The 12,218-nt window shown below is 38.3% G+C and overlaps 1 protein-coding gene across 1 annotated transcript; it reads left to right on the top strand.

Annotated features, from left to right (window-relative positions):
• Positions 1-5,296: 5,296 nt before the first annotated feature.
• LOC103703479 (shikimate kinase 3, chloroplastic-like) lies at positions 5,297-9,888 on the top strand. The gene is made up of 10 exons (XM_008786336.4): positions 5,297-5,810; positions 7,118-7,164; positions 7,311-7,365; positions 7,470-7,542; positions 7,682-7,769; positions 8,022-8,104; positions 8,223-8,352; positions 8,858-8,936; positions 9,334-9,398; positions 9,550-9,888. Exons 1-10 carry the CDS (start codon positions 5,591-5,593, stop codon positions 9,619-9,621), a joined length of 912 nt encoding a protein of 303 aa, XP_008784558.1. The 5' UTR covers positions 5,297-5,590; the 3' UTR covers positions 9,622-9,888.
• Positions 9,889-12,218: the final 2,330 nt, after the last annotated feature.

Genomic DNA, 12,218 nt, shown 5'->3' with positions numbered 1-12,218 from the left:
TGACTTCCATACAGATGGTAACATCAACCTCCTAATCTCTCACCCTCCATTCCCATTAGGCAGTGGCATCTTGCTTGTTGTGGTTCAAATCTGGCCCGAGAGTGACCACGTCGGATGAGTCAGGGAGCTGCCGGAGCGCGGAGGAAGATGAGGAGAGCTACCTCCTTTGACCGACAGTGTACATGCACAAAGCCTCACCGGTGTTTTCGGTGAGGGCCCTCCAATGATCAAGTTAGTATGGAGTTTTGTAGATCTTGCCCTAGAGTCCCCTTAGGTGTTACCTGTTGGTTTTATTTATTGTCCCGGTAAGGGTGCTTAGGTGGCGGAGGTATGGCTCATTCCTATCATGAGCAGGAGTGGTGCGCGGTTGAGTTCGTTCTTGTAAGGCGTTGATAGCCGTGGCAGGATATGGCCTGTCCTCATCATGAGTGGAAGTGGCGCGCAGAGTTTGATCACGGCGTGCGGTGGAGTCCGTTCTTGGGAACGGGAAGATGTTGGCAGGGTATTGCTAGAGTAGTACGTCATGGTGGCGTCGCAATATACGACCATGTAAAAGGGCGTGGGCACGCATATGGGTGTGACCGTCGGTAAGTTTAAACTCGTTGAGAGATCGCATCAAGTTTTTGGCGAGGTCAGCTTGATGGATGCCGGGTGTGCTTGGCGAAGCGCCCCGAGCTCAGGGGTCGGGGCGTATAATTGGAGAGGACATGCGTCAGCAAATAAGGAGGGCGCCCCGAGCTTGGCCCGGGGCGCGTCGGCGAATAAGGAAGGTGCTCCGAGCTTGGCCGAGGCGCGTCGGCGGATATCCGAGGTCGGAGGAGCTTTCGGTGGAGTTCGAGGTCGGGCTGATTGTAGGCCGGACCGATGACACGTCCGGTCGGCGTTGGTGTCTGTTGTGGGCTGGACGATCTATTTCGGCCCCCATCACTGCTTGTGATACTTGGTCCACCAATTGCCTTGAATTGGCCAACTTCCCAACTTCTTATGCAACCCACCTACCAAATCATGTGGGGCTTTTTATTGTTGCCGCTGGTTTTGTTGTAGCCTGATTCTATTGGATAAGTTTCAGCAACAAACTTATAGAAGAGAATTAAAGTAGTCTACAAAAATTGAGGGGCCACCTAAATCGATGATTGGTGAAGAAATTAGATTTTGGACTGCCATGAGGTTACATATGTGGGATATAGTCTCTCCACTAGCTGTCAACGTACAGAAATTTGGTGCCACTTTATACCTCGACCCAACGAAACCACACTTCGACACAGCTGTGAGCCGATGGCGGCGTTGATGACCTCCGCGGAGCAGCGGACCACAAGCTGAAGATAAGCACTATATTTAGATTTAGTGCGCCAACGTGGCCACACCTAATGCAGACGACAGTTCTAACGGCCATATTGCCCATATACTTTGTAAACTTGTTTTAAGCATTTTATTATTTGATCTCAGCTCATATGTCATATATCGAACCTTGCAAGATTAATTGATCGAATTAGATTGACATTGAGTTTGGAACTGGCTTCTTGTTTTAGTACCTAGATTTTTATTTGTTATCAAAATTAAATATTTATCATATATATTAGGTTTTGTGACCTTTAATTCTCTCGGCCTAACTAATCCAACCTAACCTATATACATAATGCAGACCATGAGCATGATAGTTTCACACAGTTATCTCCTCTCTCTAATTTTCGAGAAAAGAGTTGGGTGAAACCTATTGCATTATATAAAAGTATGCCATATAGGATACAAAGTGCGCAAGTGACCTAAAATCGGGGAGAGGCCAATTAGGCTGCTGATTTTCTGGCTAGCCGAGCATTGGAAGGCAACTATACACTTATGGATCATAATCGACTTCATCCTGTTTTTGCTCAAATCCTTAATCCTTGTGGAGCTGTGTATATTAGGCCTTGTTAGATAGGCTGTAACTCTTTTGTCTCTTTTAGTTTTGCGCCTTCTTGTACCAAAAAAAAAAAAAAAAAAAGGTTGTGTGCACATGTAAGTTATTATATTACATATACAGTTGCATACCAACTTCTCAATTTGAATATTGGTGTACCTACCCTGGTCAAAATAAGCTTCAAAATAAGCTTGCCCCGTGTTCTCATGGTTGCAAAAACTAATATTTGTAAGGTTGTCATCCTGCATGTTTTCCACTCCCTTGGATAGACCTTAGTGATTGGGTTAGACATTAGCTAGTGGGGTTTGTATTGAATAAGTTGCAGGTAGAAAATATAGTTACTTCGCACTTTGATTCCGAAGAATTTATTTATAATTAAAAAATTAGTTGCAATTCAACTAAGAAAGATAGTTTAATATTTTTTATTTTTTGAATAGAAAAATAATTTACTTTTTTCCTGACTTTAAATAGAGAAATAATTAGATTCTTATATAAAATGCTTTAGATAATTAGATGGCTGCTCCTTTCCTTTCTTCTAATACATGGTGTGCGAAGGTTGCGCTCCATCGCTCTGCTGTTTTATGGATTCAAACGTTCCCTAACTAAGACATTGGACTCATATCTAAATAGTGAAAGTGGCTAGCGTTTGGAAATATTTTGATCCTCTGTACTATTGAATTGGAGAGATCTAGGTATCCAATCACATCGATTCATCTATCTCACATGGATTTATGACCGGATATCATTAGTGTAACGCATGCAATGCCATTTCACACAACTAGGTGCGGCCTGCGCACTGCATAGTACTATGCATCCCTAGACAGCTGCCTATGAGGAGATAAACTGTTATCAAACAACACATGCTGTGCATAGCACGGCACATACTTGTGGAGTGTCTTGTTTGATGGGTATCCATCTTCTGATAGCGGCCATCCATGGCTGCATATCATCTATGTTGTTGCGCACGCACCACAGATGGTCCATGCTCCATCTCATGCATGCCACAAGCACTATCTTTTTTTTTGTTTTTGATGTAAAATGAAGGAACTAAGATGCTTCCCCCAATTTTATTCAAAAAAGGGGACTATGAACAAGATCGCAAAATTAAAAAGAACGCAAAATGAATGCAGCAAACATCAATACAATGCTGAGATCTCAAGGCACCCTGATGGCCAGAAGGGATGCTGAAGCCATCCACAGGTTTTGACGCATGATGTCCATCTTCCTGGGTCATAAGTGCTTCCAACTCAAGAAAGCATGAAGAGTCTTCTGTAAGACGGTATAAATAGAGCTCTTCCTCTTCAGAAAAGTCCTTGCATTCCTTTCCTTCCAAATTTCTAACATAGGGTTGCGATCAATTGATTCCTCACTCTTTTAACTTCTTGGAATTCTGTCGTCTTTAATCCATCGAAAGAGCATGCATACTCTGACGGCTAACCTTTCAAATTGAGCTGAATTCTGAAGGTCCTCTAAAAGACTTTCAGTAAACAGGCATCTAAAACAGAGGTGATTTATAGACTCCAATCTGATTCCATACAAGGAGCTCACTTGCCATCTCTTTTAGCAGGCATTGATCCTGCATGCAATTTGTTCTTCAAGGCTGACCATAAAAAAAAGGAAAAAAAAATATTTTTTCTAGTGCAGCGGCCTTCCAAATAGATTTATAATAGGAAAAAATCAGACCTCCATTAGTAATGTAAGAAGTGAGCTTCCACATCATCCACCATCCATGAAGGTCTGACAATAGACAGCATACCCTGTGAAGGCACAAGCACTATCTTATCATGGCTGATTGCACAATAGACGAATGACTGCGATACGGTTCTCACATGAATCCAAACTGATCACATTGTCGCGTTGACGAGTCCATCTCGGCCAATCTTTTATTGCTCCAACGGCCGATGACTAGGTCAACTATGTACACCATACTGCAACCTCCGGCTTCACCATTTTCTCTACAAATACACGTATTTGCCACGTATGCTAACTCACGTGCCACCAAGTCCACTTAGTCCCAACCAGGCGCGTGACACTTGGTCCGAAGACTAGGAATTCGTATAGATAAATGTAAGGTTTGACGAGTTCATCCATCATTTTCTTTTTCTCCAAAGCATTTACTTTCTGAGAATTCGCGGAAACGCACACGCTCGAACATAGGGCCCACTCCCTGATTCCCACGTCCCAGCGAGAGGGTGCCCTTTTGGGTGTTTTAAATTAATTGCAGATTAGTAGAGCTCTTATTTCAGCACGGTCAAATCTCCCACCAAACTCCTTGTCCGACGAGGCATGGTTGTTGGATCCTCGTGTCTGGTGCTCCTTTCTTTCTCGAGTCCACCAAACCCCTAGATTTGCTGTGACTACATTGCCCTCATTCTTTTTCTGAAAAAAATCTAATCGTTAAATCTGCCTGCGGATCAAAAAATTTTCGCACATTCACCCTTAATATCTATCTAATTAACAAATAAATCTCTAATCAAAATATTGAAAACACTTTATTCATATTATTTGGTGAAAGACATTACCTTTAATGTACGATTATTCCTTTCTAATTAGGTTGCGATAATTATGCAATACTCTCCTATTATTTTAGGCTTTTTCTTTTGCTCTAGATGTTGCCTTGAGCTTCATAAATTGATAAGATTTTTATATATTTTGGATAGTTTATAATATTTTTTTTCTGCTTGTACTGGGTTTACTCTCTAAATGTCAGGAAAAGGTTATAGCATTTTAAAAATTTCTTCATCTTCCAGGACAATATTTGCTTTTATATTTAAGCAAATATCTAAATACTTTCTTTCTTTTCCATATATTAGAATTATAAAAGAACTTTTTGAAAAACCTATTATCTTATTAACATGTACCTGATACTATATAATATTTAAAATTATATTTTGATAAATAAAATATTTTTTATATTTTATATGACATATATATATATAATGAAACATTCACAAGTGCATGCTAGCAAAATACAATATGTTATAATCTAAACATATTGTTTTTTAATTTTATTGGATGCATTCGTACTCGTAATATATAAATGGCCATTTTAGTAAAAAAAACTGTATAACATATTATAATATATATTATATGTAACATAATATTCATCACATAACCTTTTTTTTAAGAGAAAATATGTCTCTTTTTTTATGGATATCTTTTGATGCCAGAGATGGATTTATGAACAACTCTAATAATCCTAGGCTTCCTGTGTCCTGTGTCCATACATAATTATCTCAAAAATTGTGTGCATATTTAAAAAATCCCAGCATTAAGAGGTCAAAACTAGCACTGTAGGAAGGAGGGTTAATTTGGTACTTTGAAATATATATTTTTTTAAAGAAATGCAACTGCTCGAACGCGTCAGGATCCCGGCAAGCCGACTATAAATATTTACCGACTCTCCACCGCCCCCGGCCCGGCCTCCCTCCCCCGCTACCCTGCGCCACCTCCGCCGCTTATCGTGCGCCGCCCCCGCCGGCGGCCTCCCCAAACCCGTGGGTTCCGAGATTCGCCATAAGGGCCTCGCCTCGATCCTTCCAATCACCCGCCGGTTCCAACCCTCCGGTCTCCTTCGATCGCGAAACAATGACGGATTTCCGGTTCTCCGATCGGCGGCGGAGCCTTTCGTGGTGATTTCTAGAGACAAGGGAGATCTTTCTGTTTGGCTTCGGTATCTTTTGAATTGGTTGAATGATGGAGGCGAGTGCGGCTCTCAGCTTCCAGTCCTGTCCTTGGATCGCTTTCGAGAGGACTGGGGGGAAAACCGGCGGTTTCTTGAGGTTTCCGAGTGGATTCTCGGAAGAGAGGAGGGTCCAGACGCTTAGATTGGGGGATTCCCGGAGGTGCCAATCTGCAGTTCGATCCAGGCACCAGGAGTTGAAGATTTCATGTTGTTATAAGAAATCCGGAGGTAATTTCTCGAGAAAGTTGCTTCCTTTTTTAACTATTATTTTGAATTATATGCATTGAAATAGGATTGTTTTTTTGATTGTCACGGGAAATTTCCATGTTTTCATGAGCTTTGGTGAATGTGAATAAAATAAATGTAGCTTTTTTTTTAATGCTTAGTCTGTCTTATTTGGATTAAGCTATGCTCTGACTTCGTCTAAACTCCTAGATTCGAATGTTTCTTTCTGTTATATATAAGCTGGATGTTTTTTAATTAGGGGTAACTACTGTGAAGATTGGAACGTTATACGTAGCATTACTATTTCTTATGTAGTAATTAAACAGATCTAAACTTCTAAGTTTTTCTAGAAGCAGATGCGAAGGATGTCGAAGAAACCTTCAACCCGGTGGGTGGATTTATGTCTCGCTTATTGTAAGAGAGAGGTTCTGTAAATAGTTCCGCGAGATTCTCCTGGGAAAAACATCATAACCTCACATAGGTTAGCTGTTTGCAAATAGTCCTGTTATATTCTCTTGGGCAGTTGAGTTAGATTTTTATCATGCTTTTGGTGTCTGTGACCATGGGGACAGTGAACTGTTGTGATGGTTATTTCGAACTCCTGATGGGTACATTTGGATCATAGTGCAATCATGCATTGAAATCTCTCTGTCATATCACTTATTGGTTGGTTCATTTGCAAGTTCGAACTTGCCGATGTTTGCTTGAGCTGTGCCACAAAAATGAAAACGTGATTTCCCATTGATCTATTTATCATCCGTGTTTGTTCAAAAAAATCAGATTATTGTGATCGGTCTCTTCATTATTAAGCTTATGTGCAGAAACGAGACTGCTCTGACCCTTCATATTTTTTTGTTAAATTATTTCGAAGAAAGCTAATTCTTTTCAACATATCGACCCACATATTTCTACCATCTGGTTATCCTATTTGGAACTATTACCCTGTGATTTGTTACTTATGAACTGACTGGGGCATATGGTTGATTTCAACTGTTAGCCGCATCAGATTTATTCCAGCTTCCCTACAAGAGTATAGAACTTTCTGCTTCTCTGTGTCTTACATAACAGGCCACTCCAATAAAAATGCTTGATATGACCTTATTGCTATTCTTATTCTCAATGACTTTATATGACATAAGATCACTACTATGATTGATGTATTTTGCTGAATTAAGATTTTCAATAACTGAAAATTAGCTTCTTCTGAGATATCTGTCATGGTACATGGTTATGGTTTTGTTGGTAATAAATATTCTATATTATCCTTTTCATAGCTAAGTTAATTTATATTGCATTTTAATGGCATGTAGGGTCGGAGAACTTTCATAACTCAGTTGATGAAGCCCTCATACTAAAGGTACGAAATCATTCTCAAGATGAATAGCAGTAAGTTTTTGTGGCTGGGGGAATAGCTATGTTAAGTTTTTGTGGCTGGGGGAATAGCTATGTTGTTGCATTGATTCTTTCACAGCATCATCTGATTCGGTGCTGGCATAATTGCAGAGAAAGTCGGAAGATGTTCTTCCTTACTTGAATGGACGGTGTCTATATCTAGTTGGTTAGTTTCCTTTTCCCACCCGTTGGGCAAGAAATGGTTGATATTGTAGCAGCGACAATTGTTGTATGCATTTTTGCAATGGTTGAGTATTTGGTTTTATGCAGGAATGATGGGATCCGGGAAGACCACAGTGGGAAAGATATTATCAGAAGTGTTAGGTTATTCTTTTTTTGACAGGTTAGTATTGTTAGTCATGATGTAGCATGAATGAATAGTTTTGCTTTGGAGGACTTCTCAGATGAATCTTGTAGAGCTTAGTTGTATGATGGCTTTTTTCCTAGGAGATAATAATCCTTCATGTTTGCTGGTGTTGCAGTGACAAATTGGTTGAGCAGGCTGTTGGAATATCTTCTGTTGCTCAGATTTTTAAGGAGCACAGTGAGGCTTTCTTCAGAGATAATGAGGTACCATTTTGGAAATTACGGCGATTAAACTGTGGACATGGTTCAAAATAAATTCTGATCTATGTTCTTTCATCTTGAATCTTCCAGGATATTTTGTAATTAGTAGATGATAGATTAATCTGCTACCTCCATTATGGAATAGCCGACGCAAATGAATGGGTCATTGTTTATTGTCAATATGCTTGTTTATATCTATAGTAGGAACAACAACTTTTCTAAGCTATTCCTTTTCTTTCTGTATTCATATCTTAGAGTAAAGTGCTTCGGGATTTGTCTTCAATGCGCCGTTTAGTTGTTGCAACTGGAGGTGGTGCTGTGATTCGACCAATTAACTGGTAATAGACTTGATTGAAAACATGTTATCTGTCTTACCTTCTCTGAAGCTATCTAAACTGGGTTCCTCTGAAAACAAAGAAAGAATATGAGTTGGGTGTTCCTACTTTGAATTGCCAGGAGATATATGAAAGAAGGAATAAGTGTTTGGTTAGACGTTCCTTTGGATGCTCTGGCGAGGCGGATTGCTGCTGTGGGGACTGATTCTCGCCCTCTTTTGCATCAAGAACCTGGTGATCCCTACACAAAGGTAGCCACCCTGCCATTTGAGGGGAGGGAAAAAACTACTTGTTGCACAATCACATAGATAGCCTATTTGTAGCAGTCATGGTTCCAAGGAGAGACCATTGAGTTCGAGGCAGGGATATATATGATGTTTATATTGGTTCACACTTCAGAGGCTCCATTCTTGCCCTTAACATGCAAGTTCTTTCTCTCATTGAAGGAATGTGTTTGAAATTCCAAGTCACATTTATTGTGGTCAACTAACCTGTGAGGATCCATGCGGCGTGTCCCACGTCGGCTGGGTACTGGGTAGATCTTGGGTACTCATATAGAGCCAAGGAATCAAAATAACATCTTCTGGCTAGCCTTTTTGGGTGAGGTTCTGAGTTGTGACATAACCAACCTGCTATCACGTAATGGTTGCCAGTCAACTATAAAGGACCGTGAACTAAGTTTGGGGAGTGTTAAAATGATTTATATTATGTGCAATCAATAGGTGGATGTATCATTTGACAGTTACATTGCTGCAGGCTTTTATGAAGCTGACCACACTCTCTGAAAAAAGGGGCAAGGCCTATGCCAATGCTGATGCAAGAGTTTGCCTAGAACGTATGTTTGAAAAATATGTTGGTTACATCTTCTCTCATCTATTTTCTTCTCCCCATTCGGGCCATGATTGAAATCTATAGTTCATTTTCAGTTAGGTTGATTATGGTGCTCTATATGCATCTTATATTTCTTTCTCTTTTCATTATACTTTCAAATGTTTTTCTTAATTCATCTATGTTGCATTCTCAGATCAAAGTTTATTGATATTTTCCACTTCCATTTCGTCTCATGGTTTGGGTTTTTACGTATACACTAGAAATACTACATTCTAGGGGGCTATTTGGATGTGCTCTTAGTCATTAAGTATACCTGTTGGCTTGATTGCTTATTTTATTCATTTCTTCAGGAACTCCTTGATGCAATTTACCAAACTACATTTTCTTTATCAATTGTGCAGATATAGCAAATAAACAGGGTCATGACGACGTTTCTGCACTCACGCCTACTGCTATCGCTATTGAGGTACCTAATCCTGGTTCTCATGTTTAAACCTTTTCACTTAAATCCTTTTTTTCCCCTGCATCCATTAACTGGTGTATTGGAGCTGGAAGCTCACAATATTGGATTGCTGGAAAAGAAAACTTCTGAGTAAACTTATCTTTCTGTTTGGCAGGCATTAATAAAGATTGAGTGTTTTCTTACGGAGAATGCGGCTGTTAGTAATCGTTCATACCTTCAGGGATGAAGGCCAGAGACGATCGTGGTTCTTGTACTGTATCTTGTACCATTTCACTTTTTGTTGATTTTAAGTATTTGTTCATTGAAATGTAGTATCTACACAGCCCAGCTTCTGTAAATGAACTGACATAGTAAAGGCCTTGAAATCTGAAAGAATCTCCAAAATCATTTCATCTCAGAAACCAGAAAAATGCTGAACAACTGCATAAATTTTTGGTAGTGCATTATATCTAGAATATCAATTAAACAATCCTGAGTCTAATTGACTGTTTAATTTGGCTTGTTTGTGATGTGCAATAACCATTGCCTTGACCTCATATTGGCTTTGTATAACTCAATTTCTTATAATTGTTAATATAATTTTGTATTCTGAAACAGTATTTTGTGTAATTTAAATTCCATTTGTTTTGTATATCGCGAACTATATGTGATCTTTCTCTTTAGCTTCTGATAAATTAAATTTATTGTGCTTTGAAGTCATGAATGAGTTCAGGTTTACGTGAATTGGGCTTGCCAGCTTTGCAAATAATAATTTTAGGTTCAAGTCTTGAATAGTGTATTCTCAAGCATTTGAATCCAGATAATTATATTTTAGATAGATCTTTCTTATTCTCTTAAAAAAGAAAAGTTTTTTTTCCCCGTTGAAGTAGGTTATAGATGAGTTTAGGTATGTTGCTCTTCATCAAACACATTTATCAAAACATCTTGACCAATCTTTCTGAGTCAAAAGTGGCAGCCACCTAAATCAGTACTCCCCCTCGACAACCAACACGCAGGTCTAGTGTTACTAATATTTCTCTGTCATTAACAATCCAAATCTTTTTGCTAACTTGCAAACACTGTTCCATTCATTAGCCACAGGCATCACACATTCACACCTGCGACACTAAAGAATTTTTAAAAAACAAGCACTCTGTCTACTATGGCTTAAATGGAGAACGAGAATGTTGCTTCCACGTTGATGATTTCTGGTTTCTGGAATGGCATTGAAACGATGGCTATCAAAGAGCTACATTTTTTTCTTTTTGAAATGGACAAAAAATGTGATTCTTTAGCAGCTATTGTCGCAATGCTGAAAACCCTAGGGTAAATCCTCTAAAATCTTGCTTGCAGAAAATTTCTGAAAGTGTGTGACATTTGTACAATTTGGTTCCACATGCAAAAAAACTGAAATAATTGTATAATTTCCCCATAATTAAGATAAGAGGAAGCCCTTTTCCCTAAAAAATATTGACAAAATCCTATGACCTTGCAAATATTGATCCGTCCCTCCCACTGATTAGGGCTGCAAAAGAATTTATTTGACTTGCTGAAATTAATCCAAAGTTAATTCAGTACAACCCAATTGAAATTACTTTGGACTAGATTGGATTTCGGTAACTAAATTTTCAATCCAAGCCAAACCAATCTCAAACTAATATAATATATATTTTAATTAATATGATATATACTTATAAAAATTAACTTTTATTATATAATTAGTTAATATAGACAATACTGATCACTATATATGGTTGTCAATCAAATAAAATTTATTTTTGATAACGTCTACTATATTTTATTTTATTATATTGATGATGTAATTAAATAATCAACTTGTTAGAATTACTGTAAACCTGATTTAACTTAAAAATTCAATAGATTAATACAATTAATATACACCTCAATTTGATTATCCTTTTTTTTTATTTTTTTGATCTGATTCAAATTGTTGTGCTTGGCACGCAATTCAACCTCATGTGCTTGACCTGCTTGCCCCTCCCCCCATTAATCAAATACGGCCGGTACATACATAAAGCTACTCATAAATTTATCTATTTACCCTTTCCAACATATCACTAAAAAATATCAATAAAAATCACAACTGGTGTCCATAACATGGCTATGATCTCCTCTTCTCCTTCTTCTTCACAATTACATATATGAGGACTATGTAGATATATTATTAGTCCCACATTAGTTATTCACTGGCTAGATTTTAGATATTTATACAGAATCAAAGAATTCAAATAATACTTTCCGACTAGACATTTTAGGTGAGGTTCCGAGTTCTTACAAATAATATCAAAGCGAACTATATGGATTAGGGAATACTGCAGCATAAATCCATTAGAACTGACCACGAGTCGATTATGGTGCTTATGATTAGATTTAAATTTAAATAATACTTTTCGGCTAACTATTTTAAGTAAAGTTCTAAATTGTTTCAACATGCATGCCAATAACTCACTCTCTCTCGTACCACATGGCATCAATATTCTCAATTAGATACCCATAGATCACTCTCTCTGTCTTTCAAACCCCACAGCATCGATTATCCGCAATATCGTGAACTGTTCTCTTGTAAATCATTTTTTCTTTCTAGGCTAGCTCATTGCAGGAGTTATTTGCAAGAGGATGAATTTAAAAAAAGAACAAAGAGAAAAAAAATAATCCATGCAATTTTCAGCTACTCATAATTACATCATCCGTAGCCAACCTCTTCCCATACAAATCCACCTTAATTTTTTCTCCCCATTTACAAACCTTCCATTATTTATACAACATACATATCACAACAAAGATGAAACACGGTACGTACCAAAGAACTCGCACACAAGAGAA

This window comes from Phoenix dactylifera, chromosome 6 (assembly GCF_009389715.1).
Source record: "Phoenix dactylifera cultivar Barhee BC4 chromosome 6, palm_55x_up_171113_PBpolish2nd_filt_p, whole genome shotgun sequence".
Taxonomy (NCBI): Eukaryota; Viridiplantae; Streptophyta; class Magnoliopsida; order Arecales; family Arecaceae; genus Phoenix; species Phoenix dactylifera.
This window is presented reverse-complemented; position numbering and strand designations above follow the sequence as displayed.